The sequence below is a fragment of the Eleutherodactylus coqui genome, chromosome 1 (assembly GCF_035609145.1).
Source record: "Eleutherodactylus coqui strain aEleCoq1 chromosome 1, aEleCoq1.hap1, whole genome shotgun sequence".
NCBI lineage: Eukaryota > Metazoa > Chordata > Amphibia > Anura > Eleutherodactylidae > Eleutherodactylus > Eleutherodactylus coqui.
This window is the reverse complement of record NC_089837.1, coordinates 446273605-446295627: the sequence shown is the minus strand read 5'-3', so window position 1 is coordinate 446295627 and position 22023 is coordinate 446273605. Positions and strand designations below refer to the sequence as shown.

The 22023-nt window shown below is 43.1% G+C and overlaps 1 protein-coding gene across 1 annotated transcript in view; it reads left to right on the top strand.

Annotated features, from left to right (window-relative positions):
• B3GLCT (beta 3-glucosyltransferase) overlaps positions 1–22023 on the top strand; it is a 393556-nt gene that overhangs the window by 277779 nt on the left and 93754 nt on the right. The window contains exon 8 of the mRNA XM_066583040.1: positions 7221–7284. Coding sequence (XP_066439137.1) covers positions 7221–7284 — 64 coding nt within the window. The remainder of the gene's footprint in view (positions 1–7220; positions 7285–22023) is intronic.

Here is a 22023-nt window from a genome sequence, read left to right as displayed (position 1 = left end):
AATCAATGAAAAAGATATTTAAAAAACCACCCTATATGTCACGGGGAAAAAAAACACAGCAAAAATAATTTTGGTAGCTAAAGGGAACAAACTAGGGCAGTAAACCCACGACATGGGTAAAATCTAGAGATGAGCGAGCACGCTCGGATACAGCAGTTACTCGAGCGAGCATCGCTATTCTCGAGTAACTGCTTACTGGTCCGAGCGTGCTCGGAGGGTAGGGGGGGGCGAGGGCGGGGGGCCAGGGTGAGCGTCGGGGGGTGGGGGGAAGGAGAGCCCCCCCCCCCCCCTGCTGCCGCCCCCCTCGAGCACGCTCGGAAGAAGAGCGATGCTCGCTCGAGTAACTGCTGTATCCGAGCTTGCTCGCTCATCTCTAGTAAAATCCCTAAAAAGTGTCTGGTCCTTAAGGGGTTAAAAATCAAGTGCTGCATTTTTTTATGTTTTTGTCTACTGTAGCATATCTGATGATTGTAGAAATAGATTGTATATTACCCGGCTGCTTTAAGGTGCAAATGTGAATAAGGCCCTTCAATAGATTGGTTAAATCTTTAGTTAAATCTTTACACATGGTCTAGTGAAATAGGACTAATGTTACCACCAAACTATGCATAGGGATTTCTGCCTTGCATTGTATGAGCCACTGTGAATTTGAACAACAGGCAATCTTCAATTAATTTGTGGACCTCACACATCGTGAACTTTATATTCATTGCTAAGATTGTCTCTTGCTCTAGGGCTTCTGGAATCTCAAGGCACTCAGCATACTGCTTAGATGCAACTGCGGAGTTTGACAAAGTTCATACTTCTATCACATGTTGCGCTATTGTATGAATGATCAGGTTTCTGCCCGAGGCATCTTTCTATCCAAGGTTGTGAATTTTAGTGGGCAGGATGGCAATCGAGAAAACTTAGGCTGGATTCACACGAACGTATGTCGGCTCGGTTTTTACGCCGAGCCGATATACGTCGTCCTCATCTGCAGGGGTGGGGGGTAAAGAGCCAGGAGCAGGAACTGAGCTCTCCGCCCCTCTGCACTATTTGCAATGAATGGGGACGGGGGCGGGGCTAAGTTCCGCAAATTAGCCCCGCCCCCGCCCCACCTCTCCTCATTGCAAATAGTGCAGAGGGGCGGAGAGGAGGCAGAGAGGGGGCGGGAGCTCAGTTCCTGCTCCTGGCTCTTCCATCCTCCCCCCACTGCAGATGAGGACGACGTATATCGGCTTGGCGTGAAAACCGAGCCGATATACGTTCGTGTGAATGCAGCCTAATACAGATAATATGTATTACATAGAGTGCCACTTGCATCAATGTATCTTAACACAAGCAGCAAAATTGCGTTTTCATGATTGCAGCTTATTTTAAGTATAAAACCATTTCCTGAAATGTTGTAATGCTAAAATGGTTTCAATTCTCTTTAATTAACACACTAGTTACATTTCATTCAGCACAAGACTATACTTTTAATTTTAACAGTTTTTTTGATGTCGCTCAAAATCTTTGAACTGAAGACTACTCTATTCAGACTAAACAGTTTTAGAACTCTAGGAAGACGAGAACAAAATGTGCTGCCAACACATAATAAAGTAAATGTAAAGGATGTGAGCGGTTAAACAATAGATGTTCCTAATGATGCCCTAATTGTGTAGTCTAGTTGAAGAAAGGCAGATGTAGCATTCGTTTTAGGTCTCTGTTAGGATGTTTTTACATGTTACATTATGAGAAGATGTGTCTGACCATAAAAGCTAGGAACATAAAAAAACGTGTTTTAAGCTATTGGTTTTGTTGGTTAGTTTTCAAATATTCACTTCACTTGAGATTTTTAAAGCGTTTCTGCACTTTCAGATGACTTTTTATAATAAGCTGCCGTGTGTACATGAGGAATAATGCTATTATCTGGCCATTATGAATTGTATCCTTCATTTATCATCATCCTCCCCTGCAAGCTGCATCTCTAATTGTCAGTTTTCTCTGAGTTGGTTGGTGGAGACTAGCTGCTATGATGATGCCCATAGATGACGTGTAGACAAAACAGTAGATGCTGCTTCCTGACTCTTTGTAGCACACAGAAAGAAATAAAAGAATAGCAGTTCTGAGCAGTGTAGATGTGATTTCAGTAGGTTTAACTCCATAAATCATTTACTGTTATCTGCAGCAGTCATGTCTGTGTGTCTCTCTTCTTATCTCTCACTTTGCAGCAGTTCCTTGTTCCCCATCTTCATAGACTTCTATGGACAGAATGAGACAACAGCCTCCTTCACTTCCTGTATGTCAGGCTACATTCACACTTCAGTGCCCATTGAATCTAGTGATGCCACCATGTTTGTCTCAGAAGGGACTAAGTTAGGCAATGTTTAATGTGTAGAACTGTATTGATATGAGTATTTACGCAGTTTTGGGAGATGGATTAAAAAGGTATTCTCAAGTCGGCTTTTGATAGTTTGAAATTTTTTTCAGCACATGGAAAAATCTGTTGTTCTGTTCTGACCACCTGTCGGAAACAGTCGAGTGCTGCTTCTGTAACTCCCATTGACTTCAATGAGGGCTACAGAAACCATGCTCAACTCTTTTCATTGGCTCCCGACTCGGTAGTCTGTAACCTTGGCAGCGATTTCCAATCTCGACTATGAAAAGGCAAGATGGGAACACTCCTTTTAAATGCTGACAACTAATTTCCTGAAGGCAGCAAATGCTGGACAACTCAGTAAAAGTATAGCTTATAGTTGTCTAAATGAGAAAACAACCCTATATGTACAGAGCGTAAAGCAATCCATAAAATAATTTACAAAGAAATCAGGTTCTTATGTATGATGGGTGGCAAATTTTTTCGAACAGGGAAATTCCACCATTTGGTATATCTGCCATTTCTTATGTAACGCCGAAATATTCTGCACGATCTGTGCACAAATTATACTCCCTCATTGGGGCTCACAATTCAATTTCTGTATCTGGACTCCTAAGGTCACTGTCATCAGAAACCTTTTTGTAATCGCCTATATTATTGAGGTGTGCTAGGAAATCGGAGTAGCCATATAAAATTATACAAGCATGATAACTCACATCTGTGACCTTTAACTATGGAGCTTGATTACTTTTGTGCAATGAAGCTAGTAGTGGACGTACTATATAAGAAAATAACATGATGTGGAGTCATGAAATATGTTGGTTTGATGACCCCGTGTACTCTTGAAATGGGAGGCTGCCACATATGCTCTTATAGTAATCATTGAACAGTCATAAGCAAGTTCAGTCTCGCATGCAACTTGGATCAACATTTCCCAATTTATTATACATTTTTGCTTGACTTCAAATCTTTTTGATTTATTTCAATTTCCATGTTTTTTGTTTTTTTTACCGTTCTCCCAAAGGATTAATGGTTATTAACGATCTCTAGATCCTTCAAGTGCTTTCCAACTAATGTTCCGATAGTTTGGCATTAAGCTTTCCACCGTAGGCCAACAGTTCATACCACCTGCACAATGTCCAAATGATTCATCTCTCCTAGAGCAGAAATGGACATTGAAAAGTACTTAGTATGTAAGGATGTGAGAACTGAAATTTATGTTGATTTCCGTTTAAGCTCCAGGAACATGTTTTAAGGTCACATTGTGTCATTCGAACACATCAAGGAGATATGATCTCAAGTTATTGTCTGTTAGATCCCCTCCTTCACCTAATACCCCAGATTTCCCACCTTTTATGTAAGCACATCTTGTCTTCTCCAGACTTTTTTGGATGACAGAAGTCTGATGCTAATAAGTACCTCTCAGCTTTGTTTGGCCAGATATCTGCTGGATATCAGTGACATGTTTGCTTTCATAAACAGCTGATGATTTAGAGGATCACAGAGTTAAACTCCAAGGCTTGTTTAATAGGACTGCTCAATCCCAGTGACATTTAGAATTCTTTCAATCATAATTATTGGTATTTGGCTTCCTCTAAGCTTTTCTCCTTAATGAGTGGCTTCACCAATAAATTCTCCATTCTTGTTCTAAATAAGGGAAATGCTTTGGTCTTGGATTTTGTGTTGTCATCAGTAGTATAATACCTTACATTGTGCTTAGTAGATCCCTCAATACCAGTAGGATTGTCTGGACGCAAATTAGTTCTTTGATACCATGACTTTTGTAGCACCACATGCGAGGATTTTCGGGGAGTGGGGGGGGGGTGTAAGGGTGCTCGAAGTATAAGCCCTACCCCGAAAATAAGCCGTAGCTGAAGAAAAAAATAATATACATCACGTCTACCGCGCTGTCAAGGGCACCACTGCAGCGTCTTCTCGGTCCCGGTCACTGTTTCTAATTCATCATCTTCTGGCCGGGGATTGAAAAATCCCTGCCTCCTGGAAGCACTGGTTGTGATTGGCTGACGCTTATCTAATCGCAGCCAGCGATCGATGAATGGCTGTGATTGGTTCAATCACAGCCACTCATCGAGCGCTAGCTGTGATTGGCTGATGTCTGACGTTTAGCCAATCACAGCCAGCACTTCCAGAAGGCAGGGATTTTTCAATCCCCAGCCAGAAGATGACGAAGATAGACACTGCGGGACCCGGGGAGAGGCTGCTGCGGCATCGGAGAGCCCTTTATAAGGTCATATGTGTATTTTTTTTATTTTTTCCCTGCAGCCAGGGCTTAGATTATTGCTATGACTGTAGGATTTCCTACTGTCAAAGTTGCATCGCACCACTAGAAAACTGCGTTTTCGTGCGATGCAACAGAGGAAGGCTCCATAGGGAAACATGGGCTACAAAATCTCACGAGTTGCGGGCATATAGCGGGACCTGTGAGGTTTTTGTGTCAGGTTGTCGCATGCTACAAAATATCGCATGTGTGAAGGAACCTATAGGAAAGCATGGGCTTCTCATACATGCGATTTGTAGCAATGCAACAAAATCATGCAACTTTGTCGCTCGTGTTAACGAGGCTTTAGTGTCACCATTTTGGGGTGCCTTTTAATGTATAACTTATTAAAAAGTGGTCAGGGTTCAAAAACAACAATTCTTCCATTGTCTTTTTGGATTTGTTTTTATCGTTCTGTTCATTATAATTGACATGCTAACTTTATTCTCTAGGTTGTTACGGTTACGAAGATACCACATTTTATTATATAAAGTTATATTCACCCCAAAATGGCCAAAATGGAAATTACAACTTGTCTGGCAAAAAAAGTCTCCCAATATACAATATTATTTAAGAAAAAAATTTGGGAATTTTTATGTGGAAAGCAGAATGAGCAAAAAATTTTATTTATGATTTTTGCTATATGTGGTGTGTTAATTTTATTTTTGGGGTCATTATAGGTGCGACGATACTAATTATGTTTTACAAAAAATAATGAACTTTGTAAGTGAAAAAAGCTATCTTTTTAAAAAACTTAAAAAAAAAAAAACTTTTTCCTGGTAAAGGTATTGCATGATGTAGGCCTCTGATTCCTCATATAATACACTGCAATACCTTTGTTGCAGTACTTCAGTTTTACTGTTATATTCCCTACAGTTGTATGGACATACTTGTGCTGGACTCCTCTAAGAAAGGTCTTTCTGCATTAGCAACAGGTGCAAAATGTCATAAGGTGTACAACACCTTTGATTACTGGGTAGGAAGAACAATGAAAAACTTATTTTTGAATGGGAGGTGAAACCTTAAAACGCTTTCTCAACCTTTAAAGTGATGGCTTATTTCTGTGGTATGTCATCACTTTAGGATCAGTTGGGGTTTTCGACCTCTAGGATAATCACAGCTTCCTATATTTAGTGCTGAGGCTTCATCCCTGTTTGTACAAGTGCAGGAAAAGAAGGGAGGACACAGCGCTGCTGAAGATAGGGATAGAGATGCAACAGTTCTTTATTGCATCAGGCAGACTATGCTATTCAGTGCCGGAGTAGCAGCTTTTTGCAGACCTGTTATAAAATAGCTTCATTTGATGCAGCGAGTGATGTCATCCAGTCAGATGATGACTCACAGTGACCAATGACAGAACATGATAAAAGCAAACAAGCTTATACAATAAAATACATCAGTTAGTACATTACCCCTTAGTGACCTATCGCGTTTTTGCATCTTGCAGCTGCAGGATATGTATCAAGGGAGATCGCGGAGTAATCGCCCTCCATACATTGCAGCTGCCGGCTGTTTCTTACAGCCGTCATCCAGCGGCAAAAGCTCCGATGAGCCATGCGGCTCATCGGAGCTGTTAACCCTTTAAATGCCACTGTCAAGTCATCATCTCATTTTTGTTGCAGTGTGTGCGCCATAGAAACAAGACACACCGATATATGGTGGAATTTCTTTTTTTTTTTTTCTGTTTCTCCCCACTTGGAATTTTTAAAGTTTTTCAGTACATTATGTGGTACATTAAATATTATCGTTGAAAAATACAACTCGTCCCGCAAAAATTAAGCCCTCAAACAGGACTTATGATTTTTTTAAAAGGGGGATGGAAAAAACGAGAATGTAAAAACAAAAACAAAAAAACAAACAACCAAATATAGAATATGTTAAGATTTAGAAACATATATTTGCATATGCAATTTATATACAAATTATAAAATATATTGGCTTTTCTCAAGTCAATCTGAAAATTGATTACAATATGACAATAAGGGATAATGAATCCATGAATAATTAAATAAGAACATTCTAATAAAGTATTTAGTGATCCTCATGTGGCGCAGAGTGTTTAGGCAGCAGACATGCAATCCTAAATTCTCGCTCACGACCTGAAAGATGCGGGTTCAGGTAGGCGACTCAAGGTTGACTCAGCCTTCCATCCTTCCGAGGTCGGTAAAATAAGTACCCAGCTTGGTGGGGGGTAAAAGATGACTGGGGAAGGCAATGGCAAACCACTCCACAAAAACAGTCTGCCAAGAAGATGTCAGGATGTGACGTCCCCCTAGGGGTCGGTCATGACTTGGTGCTTGCACCAGGGGACTTAAATAAAATAATTGGAAATAAAGCAAATAGACATTAAGCTTTGTACTCCATTTGAACAGTGATTAATGTGGAACTTGGGGAATGCAAAAAAAAAAGGTACTCCAAAAATATGTCCTATTTGCACGAGAATCTCATGCCAAATGTTAATACGGCCTAATGCAGAGTAGGTGGACCCCGTCTAATCTGTTATAGATTAGATTCATTTCTCTCAGTGTATAAATAACTGTTTTATTTGCATGCCATTTCCATAATATGTTAATGAGACGCTTTTTATTGTGGCTATTTTAGGCTTGCTGAGATTCTGATTGAGGACCCACCTAGTTCAGACTTTACCATAGACCTGAAGCATGAGGTAAGGCTGTTATTATTATATGGACAGTGAAATGTATGTTACATGGTCTATAATTGTGGCATTTAACTTTTACCAGAACATCATGTCGTTTTTCGTAAGGTCTCTACTCTCTCTCCTAAATCTGTCACAATAAAGTAAGTGTGTCTTCAGCCAGTTTTGGTGACCTGCTTATTTCTCATTTGTCCACTCTCATTCCAAGGTCATTATATGGTAAATTTGAAGGCCAACTGATTAACCCCTTAACGACCGGGCCATAGTTTTTACGTCCTCCCGAAGTGGGCTTTATTCTCTGAGGACGTAAAAACATGCGTTCTGCAGAGAATAAAGCCCCTCGGGCTCTGGACGTGACAGCTCCATGCTGTCGGTGTTCGCAGGTAGCCGACAGCATGGAGCTGTCATCCCGGGCTGCGGGGACCCCATCCCCGGCATTAAAAAGTAAATAAAAGTGCAAAAAAGTTAGATTCAGCTGCCCTGATGGATCGGATCCATCAGGTCACTTGAAATTACTCACCGAGGTCCGCCGCACTGCTTCCTGCTCTCCCGATGCTCCGGGCCCCGTAGCCATCCTTCTGCGCATGCGCGCCAAGTTTAAAAAGTTAAAGTTTCATCTCCCCTTACGGATCGTATCCGTAAGGGGGGATGAAATTACGTACCCAAGGTTCCCGGATTTGTTCCCTGATGGGATGTTCATCCACGGACCTTACCCCAGCTTCTGCGCATGCGCCCGTCAGCATGATTGCAGACGCATGCGCAAAAGTGAAATATTCGCAGGAGCCGGGGAGGCCAGGAAATTTTAGATCTCCTTGCTCCCAGCGACCAACGGTCGCTGAGTGCTTGGAGCAGTGACCGGCGGCCTTGTTGAGCGGTCCCCGGTCACGGGATAAAGTAGCGATCTAACATTAGGCAGGTCACGCATGACCGGAGAGGAATTACGGGTTCTGCATGCGCTTGATCAGCGCTAATCCACGGATCAATCGCATGCATTGGATTACACAATTCCCCCCAATTAGTGGGTCGGAATTATGGAATCAACTCGCAGAAACAGAACACGGCATGCTATATTTTACCGCGGATATTCGCGACCTAGAGCCCATTGTGCTCTATCACCGCGGATATACTCGCAGCCCATATGCAAATACATTGTGTACGGGCTGCGGGTACCCGGGTCATCTCTAAGCGACGGCGCGGGAAATAAAAGCAAACAACGGTGTACTGCGCATGACCGCCTGTGTGAGTAGACAGTTATGCGCAGTACATTACGTGGCCGTACGCAGAGTCACAGCCGGGCTCGCAGCTGGGATCCGCTGCAGGCCTCCGCAAGCGGATTCTGCATACAGCCGTGAGAGCCTGGCATTATTTAGACCGCTACCTGTGATACGTATTTTACAAGAAGCCCCGGGAACGCACGCCTTCATGCAGTTCCAGGAGCAGCTTGTTGAGCGCCTTCTCTGTGAGACTGCTGCACCGCAGCAAGATTACAAAGCCTCACAGAGCGCCACTTTTTACACCCCATACCTGCCGCTGAGGTTACGAAATACCCCCCCAAAAAGCATGAGAGGAGGGGGGATACCCGGTTTTCTTGTCCCATGTGCCCAACCCAACCAGCCTCCGTAATTACCCCTGTTTTAGGACATAAAACGCAGTTTATATTACCTTTATCTAATATTTAGGGAATGCCAAAAAATGGGGATGGTGGGGGGGGGGGGGGTATTTTTAGGAAGTCCATTTTTTTTCCTGTATAAGTGGGCAATGGGGCCTGGAATTTATTCAGTTCTGCCCTGAAATCCAGCGGGCATTCCCTCCATTATGGGCCTAGCCATGTGTCCTGTAAGTAGATTAGGGCCACTATGGGTATGTTTCTGAACACGGGACAAACGGGGGTATGCATTTTGGGGTGACCGTCTTCATTCCTATGTACACTGGACAAAAAAAACTGTTTTTAAATTGACACAATTGCCAGAAAAATGAAAATCGTAATTTTTTCCTTCTGCTTTGCTTAGATTCATTCAAATACTGTGGGGTCAAAATACGCAGTACACCCCTAGATGAATTTGTTAAGGGGTCTAGTTCTCAAAATGGGGTCATTTGTGGGGGTTCTCTATCGTTTTGGCCGCTCAATGGCTCTACAAGTGGGCAATGGGGCCTGGAATTTATTCCGTTGTACCCTGAAATCCAACGGGTGCTCCTTCCATTATAGGCCTAGCCATGTTTCCTTTAAGTAGATTAGGGCCACAATGGGTATGTTTCTGAACACGGGACAAACGGGGGTATCCATTTTGGGGTGAACGTCTTCATTCCTATGTACACTGGACAAAAAAAACTGTTTTTAAATTGACACAATTGCCAAAAAAATGAAAATCATAATTTGTTCCTTCTGCTTGGCTTAGATTCATTCAAAAACTGTGAAGTCAAAAAAGTCATCGTACCCCTAGATAAATTTTTTAAGGGGTCTACTTTTTTCAAAATGGGGTCACTTGTGGGGGTTCTCCATCGTTTTGGTTACTCAATGGCTCTACAAGTGGGCAATGGGGACTAAATCTCCTTCAAGCAAAATTTCTGTTCCGAAAGCCACCGGTTGCTCCTTTCATTTTGGGCCCCATTGTGTATACAGACGTAATACTAGGGCCACAATGGGTATGTTTCTGAGCACGGGACAAACAGGGGTATCCATTCTGGGGTGCAAATCCTCATTTTCATGTGTACTATAGAAAAAATTCCTGTCTTTAAAAAGTCTCAAGCAGCTTGCCGCACCGCCGGGAAGACCATCGCCCCGGGGACAGAGATGCCGGCTGGGAGGTGAGTATTGCTGGTTTTTTTACCACACTCGCGTATAAGCCGAGGGGGGCTTTTTCAGCATAAAAAAATATGCTGAAAAACTCGGCTTATACCTGAGTATATAGGTACTTAAAGGGGTTGTCCCAAGATTTAACCTTATCTTTAATCCACAGTATATAGCGTAAGTGTCTGATAATCAGGAGTCCGAATGCTGGGTCTCCCACCATTCATGAGAATGTAGGTCCTGTGCCTCTTATATGAATGAAGCGGTGCTTGTGCACTGCTGCTCCATTCATCTCTATGGGACTGACACAGAGCTGGACACTGTTCCCAGCTTTCCTTTGGCGCTCCCTTACAGATGGTGTAGCAGCACACATGCTCGGCCACTCCTTCATTCATATAGGGCTAAGTTGAATGGACAACCCTTTAACATGGAATGATTCTTGATAGATACATTGCTAAGCATTAAAAGAATAAAAACTCTATCTGCCTTCTATATATAGTTGATGGAGTTTGTGATGAAATGATATTGAAGGATCCTCACTAGAGATGAGTGAGCATACTCGGTAAGGCAAACTACTCGAGCGAGTAGTGCCTTATTCGAGGACCTGCCAATCAGAGCTCATCAGTATTCATTACACTGCCCTTCACACCTGTACCGGAAGTGGTCTGTGACGTCACTTGCTCTGTCTGGTACCAGCAAGGAAACACTTTGTTGTGATGTTAACAAACTTTCCAAGTTAGAATGGAGTGCTAATTGTTATCTCCCCCAACCATTTAATATATACAACCCAGACATTGCTGTACACAGCCTTGATACTATAGTAACCAGAGGAGGAATTAATAACTGGGATTATGGGTCACCTGAATCTGTTATATTTTCAGAACACTCAGTGTATTCACTCCCATTACAGTGTGACCCCTGAAACCCACAGAATCCCATATCTAAACAATCCCAAGAAGCTAAACATCTGTTGCATATCATGTTTGGTATCCATGACTAGGTAAATTCATGCTTTATGAAACATAGTGTGATAACTCCCCTATTGGTTGGGCCTCCTAGGGAAATATGGACAAAAGGTTAAATTGGGTTTCCATCCGGAAGATCTGTTTATATACTAGTCCACCCATCGATGATGTGAAAAAGTGTGGCTCAAAGAAGACTTTAAAACTAAGCGAATCCCCTACCCAAATTGTTAGACCCAGGAGTTGCACCTAAATGCAGGCTTTCCAATTCCTTTCCACGTTCTCCTCGCCTCAAGACTATTTGAAACAACTTCATAGACTGGTATTTTCTATATTGTATCCCTTTTTGTTTTCATACTGTTTTGTGTGCATTTATATGTTCCTTAGGCTGGCTGTCTATGGGCGATGCGGGAGCCGCTGCCTGGGAGCAGGAGCGGCCAGCCCCTATCTAATAGATGGGCTGACCACGGTGAATGGGGGCAATTCGCAGCATGCTGCGAATTGCCCGCCGCGAGCGGAGATTTGCAATGGTTATCCCCTCGTGGACAGGTGCTGGCGCTTTCCATAGCAATGCTATGGGAATCGTCGGCCGGCGTGATTTGCCGGCGGTTTACTACCAGCGAATAAACTGCCGTGGACAGGGGGCCTTACCCTTTATGTAAATATCCCCTTTTATATATTTTTATCTAAGCACTGCTAACCCTTTTTATAATAAATCTTAAAAGTTTATTAGTTGTCCTTGAACGCTTTAAGTGGTCCATAACCCCGAACTGTTAGTCGTGTGTCGGCTAGTGGAAATCTAGGTGGCTGACCTGCCTGTCAGAAACGGTCAGTGGTGGCAGCGAGATGTGTTGGGACGTGCAAGGTGTGATCAAAACAGGGAAGATGGAAACAGGTCGACCCCTCAGTCTGCCCCTGGGTGCTGTATGTCACAGGTTGGTGACTGTTGGACCCAAAAACTTTGTTTCTGTGATGTAGTTAACTGTATTTTATGCATAAAAACAGCACAAGTCAAGAGCTGTTTGTTATGGTTGATGTTGATGCCCATTCACAATTCCTTGAAGTACCCTTAAAGTTGACAGGGGCACCTAAGGATTCTTTCAAAATGCTAAGTAATTTAGGCATGTAAAAATGTCACGAGTAATAAGTGATCTGCTTTATTTACAAGATTGCGGAGGTCTTGTTTGCCAGAACATTTCTACAAGCTGGAGTGGAAGGAAAGCGAGCGCTGGAAATGTTTCCCTTGGTTGAACTACTATTAGCTGAAAGTAAATAACTATAAATAATTTTATTTGGACAGAAAATTGCTTTTTGTAGGAGTTTTTTGCATATATCAAATGGAAATTCGTACAAACCTAGTAAATAAGCTATGGTCTTTCTAGGTCGAAACATTCAGATTTAGGATGTAATGTTCTACTTCTTGGTATCTCTGGGAATAACTAAAACAAATGTGTTTATCATAAAGACGCAGCCGATGTGTTACCAGATAAATCGACTTGTGAACCCTGAAACTAGTATGTCATGTAGGAACGTGAAAGTAGGAGCACAGCAAGAACAGGAATGTCTGCCTCTCTGTAGTCACATCATTGTTTCCTCGCCCTTTTTCCATTGATCAAAGCAATACCACCACCACTTTACCTCTTCATTAGGCTTCATGTCCATGGGAGGGTCGGAATCCGCAGCTGGAGCCAACCATGCCAGCGACCCTGTGTACCTGTGTCTGCAGGCAGTGATGTCCGTACGGATCTCTCTTCTTCCGAGACATCTGTATTACGGATGGTCCTCACGGCTCGCTGTCCGACATGCGCAGTACAGATTTTTAATTTTCTTTTTTTAAATCGCCTGCTCTTCCGGCGGAATCGGCAGCCTATTCACAGTGTTAACTGCAGACATGCTGCAGATCGGACGGCTTCCAATGACTTTAATGGAAGCTGTCCGCGCGGGAACTGCAGTGAAATGGAGCATGCTGCGAATTGTTTTCCGCATCAGAAGCTGCGCAAAATAAATCTGCATGCTTTAATTCAATGCTTCTGTGCGGGCAGCTTGAATTATGAATCGTCCGTGCGGATTCCACAAATCAAATCCACCCGTGGACATTGGGCCCGCATCCGTGGGTAAAGAGTATGTTGACGAGTGCAGTTTTGGGCAGAGTTCCTCGGCCTGATATTGCGCTCGTTTGTGTGAAGCCTTAGTCGCAGTTGTTTCCCTATCAGCACATACTCAGTTTATCGATGGCTGAATGGAAAACTGATTCATCCAGAAATGCCCGATTTTTGTTTGCCCAAGTGAACGATCTGGTGACGTCATGACTAACTTGTTCGCGCTCGGGCAGCCTGTTTAGACAGGCAAGTCATCGTTCACTTGTTGTTCAGTGTTTCACATTCCCATGGGAAAAACTGAAAATCAGAGTTTAAACGCAATGAAAAGTGAACAAGTCAGTGGTGAATTTTGTGTCGTATGAGACTGAGTGATGAACAAAGAGAGAACGATTCTCATTTGTCGTTCAGTCGTTGGCTCCTGTTTAAACTGAATGATTATCATTCACTTTTGTTCGTGTTGACATTTTTTTTTTAAACGCTAATCATTCAGTCTAAACGCAATTTATTGGCTCTAAATTAATGTTCGTTCAGAAACCTGGAGCAGATTCTTTAGATGCGGCAGGGTGCCGCAAGTACTTGGGACTAATTCAGTGCTGTGGTCAGAATATCAGAGACTGAAAAAGTATAGTAATACAACTTAATTATAGTTTGGGATTTGAAGTTGCCTCTTCATATGACAACCCCTTATTTTGTACATTACGCCTTTGGCTACAAAAATGCTAAAAAAAGGGGGTTGTCCTAGATTAGCAAAACATGGCTGACGCCTTCTGGAAAATAGCTCCACATCTGTGTACAGGTTGTGTGTGGTACTGCAACTCATTTACGTTAATCGAGCTGCGGTGCCGTTCCAAACTCAACCTGTTTGACAGATGTGACATTGTTTCTGGAAGGCGGCAGTCATTTTTTTCCAAGGTCGTATTTACACAACCGATAAACTCATGCAAGTTCTGTCTTGTTCAACATGGACAGAATTTGGGAATGAACTCCTTCATTAGAATAGATTAATTTATGTGAGCCATTCTTCACTCTGACTTATGGACTGAGATTGAAATATCGCTGCATTCCCCATTTTCATGCAAGCATTGCACAAGCATGAGGCATGTAAGGGCAGTGTCCTGCACCTCTCACAACGCATGGATCAGCTGTCCTTACAGTGGAAAACCTCTTTATTATACAACACAAAGACAAATATTGCTCAATATTTTTCAATGAGCCTTTCACCTGTTTAGCCACTGTGACTTAAATGGATGTCATGTATTGACTGACCTTAAGCCTCCATGATAGACATCTATGCTATGGTGATCATGCTTACAAAAAGGTGTCCCCACACGATCACTGTGGGAACCCAGCATTTAGCGATAGCTGAGCTCCCTCTGTAATGGCGAAGATCTGCAGCGACCAGGCCACTCCTCAGACCGTTGCGGGGCAAGACCACGGGGTATGTTTAAAGTGGTCATCACTGGTGGCTCTGCAGTCTCTCTCCTGGCAATGACAGCAAAGCCAGGGACGACCCAGTCACGTGAAGAAGGTAAAGTAGTACAGTTCAATGGTGTTTGTCACGGTGATGCCAGTACCTTTTCGGGGGGGGGGGGGACTCCTGGTGGTAATGTGGTTAACCGAAGGTACACAGTTTACTGAGCAGTATTCAATCAACAGTTTAACAGAGTTCAGTTCACAGTGATGCAGTCACTCTGCCCTTGAATTTACGTTGCTCTGAATACACAATTTTCCACACAAGGTTTTGCTTCCACACTTAATGCTTCTCCCAAACAATTCCCATCAGTCCAAGTTATCTGAAGGTTGTCTTCTCACGGATTACGTTAGTGGATGATTGAGTAACTGTGGTTGGGCCACTTGCACTTCCCTGGCTTTCATCTAACAGGGGCTCGTACAACTCTGTCGGGTAGACTGCTGCCAACCTTGGTTTCTCTCCACTTGGCTCTCAGTTCTGTAGTTTTAAGGTACTCTTGCTCCCCTCCTTGGCAATGCTATCTCTACGACCGTGCTGCTAACTTCCCACACGACTTGTCATAACAGGGGTTGTCGCTCTGTGCTTTGGCACCCAGGGTAGATCATCCTATCGAGGCTAAGCTAGGCCTGCAGCTTGGCGTTGGCAGGAGCAAAACGCATGCCAGATGCCCGCTGACATGTCCGCCTCCACCAACTACAACTCTGTTCTGTCTCAACTCTCCTCTCCTCTTAGTTTAGCCTCCAAACTCGTCCCAAGATCCCACGAGACACAAAAACAACGTGTTAAGTGAGACAGGACGGTTATAACATAGCTTGTTAATGTCACACGGAACACAAGTCGACACAGACACACATACAAGACAGATCACACAAAACAGACACATCATAACCCTAAAGACACCCCAACTCTGGGCCAATACAGATCGCAGCCCCAATCTTAGCTGTTCGACTGCTTATATGCCGCATGCACTCAATTGTACGACGCGTGTGGACTACCATGGCAGCCAGAGGCCCAAAAAACGCATCGTGGTCTGCCATAGCTGTATTGCCTGTTAAGCTGTGCCACCTTGCACATCAGTTTTACACTGGTGAGGATAATGCTTGCTTAGGCCGGTCTCACACGAACGGATTTGAATTGTGGTTACGCGATTGCCGTCCACACGGAGGATCTGCGGTATAAGGTGGACATTGAAAGGCATGTATTTTTCAAATTTTCGATCACAAACGCGGACATTGATGTCAATGGACGCATGCATCCCACAGCCCATTTACAACTAACATTACGTAGGAGTGGTGGAATCGCTCGTAAGGTGCTATGAAAATAAATGGAAAAGGTTGAATTCTGGCTGGACAAGAGAGAGATTTCTTCCACGTGGATGATACGTTGTACATCCACGTACATCCGTGTGGAAAGTAGCATGCCTCCGCGATCTTCCCGTGACCTTCCCGTGACTATTCACAATTGCTTTCCATGATGGATCGCAGGTCTTCCGCTGCGGATATCTACATGTGGAATCCGACCCATTCATGTGAGCCCAGCCTTACAATGAGTATACCAAATCATTATAAAAGCGCTTAAGTAATCGCTATTGGGACTAAAAATAAAGTAAATATTTTTATTAATGAAGTCTACAGCTTCAATCATGGAAGGGGCTGCGGAGGACCGAATGGTAGACAACCCAGACGAGAGCGAGCTGCAAGATGGCCCTCGGACGGATTGCAGCTCATGCACATGGAGTATGTGGAATATGTAAAACGCATACGTTTCGGGCAGTTGCACTTTTAATAAAAGAGGAGGTATGATACTGCATAGTGCTAATCTACTGGTGGCAGTGATCTACGGGTTGGATTCTGGTGGCAGACTTCATTTTATCAATCAGTTATATCTATCTCGCAATTACTTTTTTAAAATGACTTGTCCCGCAAAAAAAACACAAAAAACTGACCCACATGCGGCTACATCGCCGAAAAGTTATCTAACTCCAAATGCAGAGACATTAAACATTTCTTTTTTCCATGACTAGTTGCTATTTTTGCGCAAAAATAGCAAAACAAAAAAATACATGTTTTATATCACTTTAATCATACAGGCCCATAGAATAAAAGTAGTCATTAGTCATACTGCAAGGTGGTGCAAAATCTGTGCCATAATTGTCAAGGTTTTTTTCCCCATTGTCCTCAAGAATGAGTTAATAAAAGTTCATCAATATGTTATGCAGTCTGAAATATTGCTACTGAAAAAACGTAATCCCACGTGTTATGGAGTATGATATTGCATTCACACATCCTGTCCAAGTCCGATTCATCAATATTCATTAGATTTCTGCTAAAGTCAGGAATATGTGGCTTTGAACCAATTATCTCTTTTTTGCTAAGGCTACCTTCGCACAGACAAAAGTGATATTGGGCCGAGAACATGTGTTTTACCCGCGGATGCAAAAGCACCTCGCATCCCTTCTCTGAAATTCAGATCCTCCGGCACTTGTTTCACACGCGTCGGAGGATCGGCAAGTGTTTCCATTGATTTCAGTGGGAAACATTACATTGCACTTGCATGCACATCGATGTGTTTGACTGTCCCATTGAAAACAAAAGACGATACGTTCAGAGGGACTCAAAGAAAAAAAAAGGACATGCAGCAATTTTTCTTTCAGCGCTGTAAGGAAAAACCTCACTTGTGTGTGACAACATTCAATAGAATGGCGTTCATATTTGTGCAAGTTTAATGTGTCTCACAATACACAACACTCGCTCGAGGTTCACCCCCCTGTGAATGTAGCCCAGCACAAATGGTTTCTCAGCATTTGTATGCTTGAATTGTTTCTAGCTGTTGGTGGCCACAGAAAATTCTTTTAGGCTGGATTCACACAGGGCGGATTTGCCACGGTTTTGCCGCAGCAGATCCGCCCGTGGCAAAACCGCCCGCGGCCGCTAATCTCGGGATTAGCCAGCCATGTGGATGAGATTTCTCAGAAATCTCGTCCACACGGGACGGCTAATCCGCTGCGGTAAATCTGGTTGAAATCTGGTTCCAAAAGATGCAGCATGTCTATTTCATTTTTTTTTTTTGTTTATTTACATCGTGGCCGCGCTCTTCTCTATGGGAGCGCCAGCCGCAATGGAAAAGCATGCGGCCGAGCCGCATCAAAGCCGCCCCGGCTTAAACCGCGGCGGTTCTCCCGGCGGAAATCTCACGTTTTTTGCTGCGGCCAAACCGCGAGATTTCCGACGGGAATCCGCCCTGTGTGAACCCAGCCTTATATCTCCAGAATTGGAAGATGATGCAGAGTCAAATATACCATCTTTGTGCAGCCTTTGGATCAGGCCGGAAACTGATATCAACTGAGTTAATAGTCTCTCCTATGCCATGTTCGGTGTCTATAGATAGATAGATAAAATCATGATATGAAATGTGTGGAGGTTATAGCGCCCCCCTAGGAGTCTGTCATATAACCAAAATATTGAATTGTATATTTATTTGTAAGGTTCTTGCATCCAATCAACCTGCCTCCTTCTGATGTCACAAGTGGGATGCAAAAGGTGGGGCTGAGGGAATTCTTAGAATCCCAGGGACACAAAAGCTCCTTGGTTAGAACTCAAGGAGATTGTACCAGCTATAGGAACTTCCCAACCCCCCCTCCCTTTTTATTTTTATGACTGTTTTACTTTTTATGTCTTTTTTTTTTTTTTTACTTTTACAAATATTGCTATTTTTTCCAATAAAGTCTTGGGCCTAATTCCCACAGCCGGATTTCTATTGAACCTAATAGCTCAATGTTCATGCTGTGGAATTCCACCGCGAAAGTATAGCGCGTCATATGACGCTGCCGGGGGATCATGTGATGCCGGCACGTCATATAACACTGCCGGTGCGTCATCCGCTGTACTGCGCATGCGCTCCAGAGCATCATGCGGGACTTCACGCAGCAGATCCGGAGGTAAGTATGGGTTCTTTGGGGGGCACCGTGATGGATTCCATTTGTGGAGCTCATCACGGATGTGTGCATAAGGCCTTAAACTTTGCAGTACACACAAAAAAAACTTAGACCCCCCCCCCCCCCAATAAGAGTGTATTTTTGGCTGCACACTGAGTGCCTATACCCCAGTACATAACCAAAGTTTAGGCGGTTGACCTGCCTTACAGTTGAACAGTCAGTGGTGGCGGTGAGTATTTTTTGGGCTTTTATAGGACCGTGTTGGGGGGTGATTTCTGCAGGATTGAAGGAGTGGAAGTAAGTCAACACCTGCAGTTGTGTCCACGTCAAGTGTTGTGAAAGCACATACAACAAGCCATCATACAGCTACCTCAACGAAAAAATAACACTATGGCAGGCTCAGGGCTGTGATGCAGAAAATGAGAAATTCCTGTTGATCGAAGCTAAGTAGGTTTGCTTCTACCCTGACGAGTTTACGGCTATTGTAGTTATTGGCTCAATTAATATTTAAAATGTATTATTTTGGCATTGATTTTAGCTTCTTTTTGGACCAATTAAATACCAGGATTCTTGGGTATTACCAGGTAGGTGATTTGTAAGATGGCAAAACAAGAGTCTTATAAAACATTAAGTAGTTCTCTTCTCTGCAAATCAATTAACAAGATCATGTTTTCAACAGAAAATGAAACAAAGTTCCGCTCCGCTTAATAAATCAATTTTCAGAGTTGTAGCACAACACTCGCTCTAATTCGCGGTTCCTTTTATAGATCATTTTACTTTAAATTGGTATTTCAAGGTTTTAGAAGTTGCTTAATGAAAAAACAATGTACAGGGTAATCTTTTTCTTCTTCAATGTCCATTCTAATTGGATTTTTGGCCTTTAATGAAATGTATGCAATATTGCATTTCTTCATATACAGTAATCCTTGAAATATGAATTTGTCCCACTATTAGTTCACTCTGTGACAACCATTGTAACTTGAAAGTATTGGAAGATGAGACCATAAGGCCGCTCTCACATGAGTGTTTTAATAGCGTTTAGCGCAGCATTGAAAACGCTCTACTGGACCTCCATTAATTTCAATGGGGCTTCTCAGATAAGCATTTTAGCGCAGTCTAAGACCTGCTTCAAACGACCGGATTTGTATTGCGTAGTACGCAGCTGTCATCTGCGTGGAGGATCCGCAGCTAATCGAACACATTGAAAGCTATGTCCGCGAGTGGAGGAAAAATCGCAACATGTTCTATTTTGCTGCGGACTCCACGCAGACTGCCTCTATTGAAGTCAATGTAGGCCGTCCGACCTGCAGCCCATATGCAGTTAACGTATAGGCCGTAGGTACCTACATCATCGCCTAGCGACTGCAAGGAAAATATAAAATAGAGCTTGCCTCTCCTTATGTCCAAAGAGCAGCTTTTCTTGGCAAGCGTCAATAGGAATATAGTGCATGTAATACAGGGAGAGAGCAGGTAGATAGTACAATGCATGTAGTTTAGTGATGGAGCAATGCAGTAGATATACAGATATATCATTTGCCAAATTTAACATTTGGAGCACCATAGCTACACAGCACACTGAACTTTATTACGGCACCTTTGACTATTTGCGTAGCTCATTGTAATCTATTGACTGCTGGGCTATGCAAATAGCACAGACGTCCTATGATCACGATGTGCCAGTCAAGCTGGTGAGAAATAAAGCTGTAGTTTAGGAAGAGAGCAGTGCAGTAGATAAAGCACAGGAAGAGATTGGCATAGTACATGTAGAATAGGTAAAGAACAATAAAGTACTTATAGTAAAGATGGATATTAGCGCAATACATGTAGCACAGGAAGACACTGTGCTGTAAATGTAGACCATGTAGAGAGCAGGGCAGGTAGATAGCACTACAGTACAAGCCGAACAGGGAGCACTACAGTGCATGTAGTGTCAGTACATAGCAATATATATATACCATATAGTCCCAGTACAAAGTATATGTAGTACAAGGAGAAAGAAGGAGAGGGCAGTAGAGTACAAAGAAAGAGTTGTGCGACAGATAGTACAAATAAGGGAGATGGAATAAATCCTCCACAGTGCCACCTATTGAAAGGCAGCATTCCTTCAAGCCAAAGTCAGACTTTTTATACAAGCCTTGTTACAATGACCGGGAAATAAAAGCAAAACCAGACTCCATGTACATACAGCTGTTTCAGGGTTTTTGCCCCTCATCAGTGTACAGTAAATAAAGTCTGACTTTGGCTTGAAGGAATGCTGCCTTTCAATAGGTGGCACTGTGGAGGATTTATTCCATCTCCCTTATTTGCATATTACCCAGAGGAGCGTGCATGGCCATTTGAGTCTCCTCACTTAGTTTATAATATAGTTGCTCTCCCTAAGGAGAAAAGATAGCGTTTCTGACCACAGATAGTACGGGGAGAGTGCAGTAGATAATTGTCCATTCTTCATTGAATCGGTTTGTTGGAATTGACGGTATACAATATAGGATTGGCTGCCGCAGACGGATTCTTCGGTTTCAAACTAAAGTGACTTTGTTGCATTGTGATGAGGCCACCGCATAACCACAGGCAAGTATATATGAGCGGACAATGCCAACTTCTCCCCTGATCACTGGAGTCTTGGTTGAGTATGTTAACAAGTGAGGTTTGATTCCTTTCAAGCGTTATCGCCCCTTCTCTGTCCTCAGCCCATTGCCAGTTTGGACATGACCTGAGAGATCTTGATCAAATGGCAGTCCTTGATAACCCCCAAATGTTGTCGTTCACGACCCTCGGTGACCCCAAAGGCGAGCTCCCTCATTGTTTTTCGGTTTTGCACTGTTTCAGTTGTATGATATCCATGCCAGTATCGGCCATCGTGTCATTTTAGATTTTTTTCTAGCGACTTTGCCCGCATTACATGGCCAAAATCCGTGAGCCTGAGCCCGCTTATCTTCCCCTCCAGTGATATATCAGGTCTTTATACGATTCAGGACATCTCCATTTGTTACTCTTGCTGTCCAGGGTATATACAGCTGTAGCTTTAGGCAGGTTTCATACAATGCAGTTTATAATGCATGGTAGGACTGAGCTGGCCAGAACGAGAGATACTCATTGTGTGGTGGCTCACAGCTCTGGGTAACAGAAGGGGTTGCCAAATATGGAACCGTTCTTTATGATGTCCAGCTGCCTCATGTAGAAAGCCCCTTAAAACACACAGTCTGTTCTGAAGATTCCTTTTAATTGCGTTTTATGTACATGCTTTCTTTCATTGGTTTGCTTGCATCATTTTTTGCTTTGCATGCATTTTTATGACTTTTGAACCTTATGCCAAAGACTGAAGTAAAATCCAGAAATAATGTTCAAGTTCTGAGTGTGACAGTGACAAATATATTAATACTTTTACAAATGCTTTTCATAGTAGACTATTGCATTCGTCATTTCTACATTGCAAGCTAATTTAACAAAGCTGGAGAGCTGAGAGTCTGGTGAAGCATAGTGGACGCAGACCCACA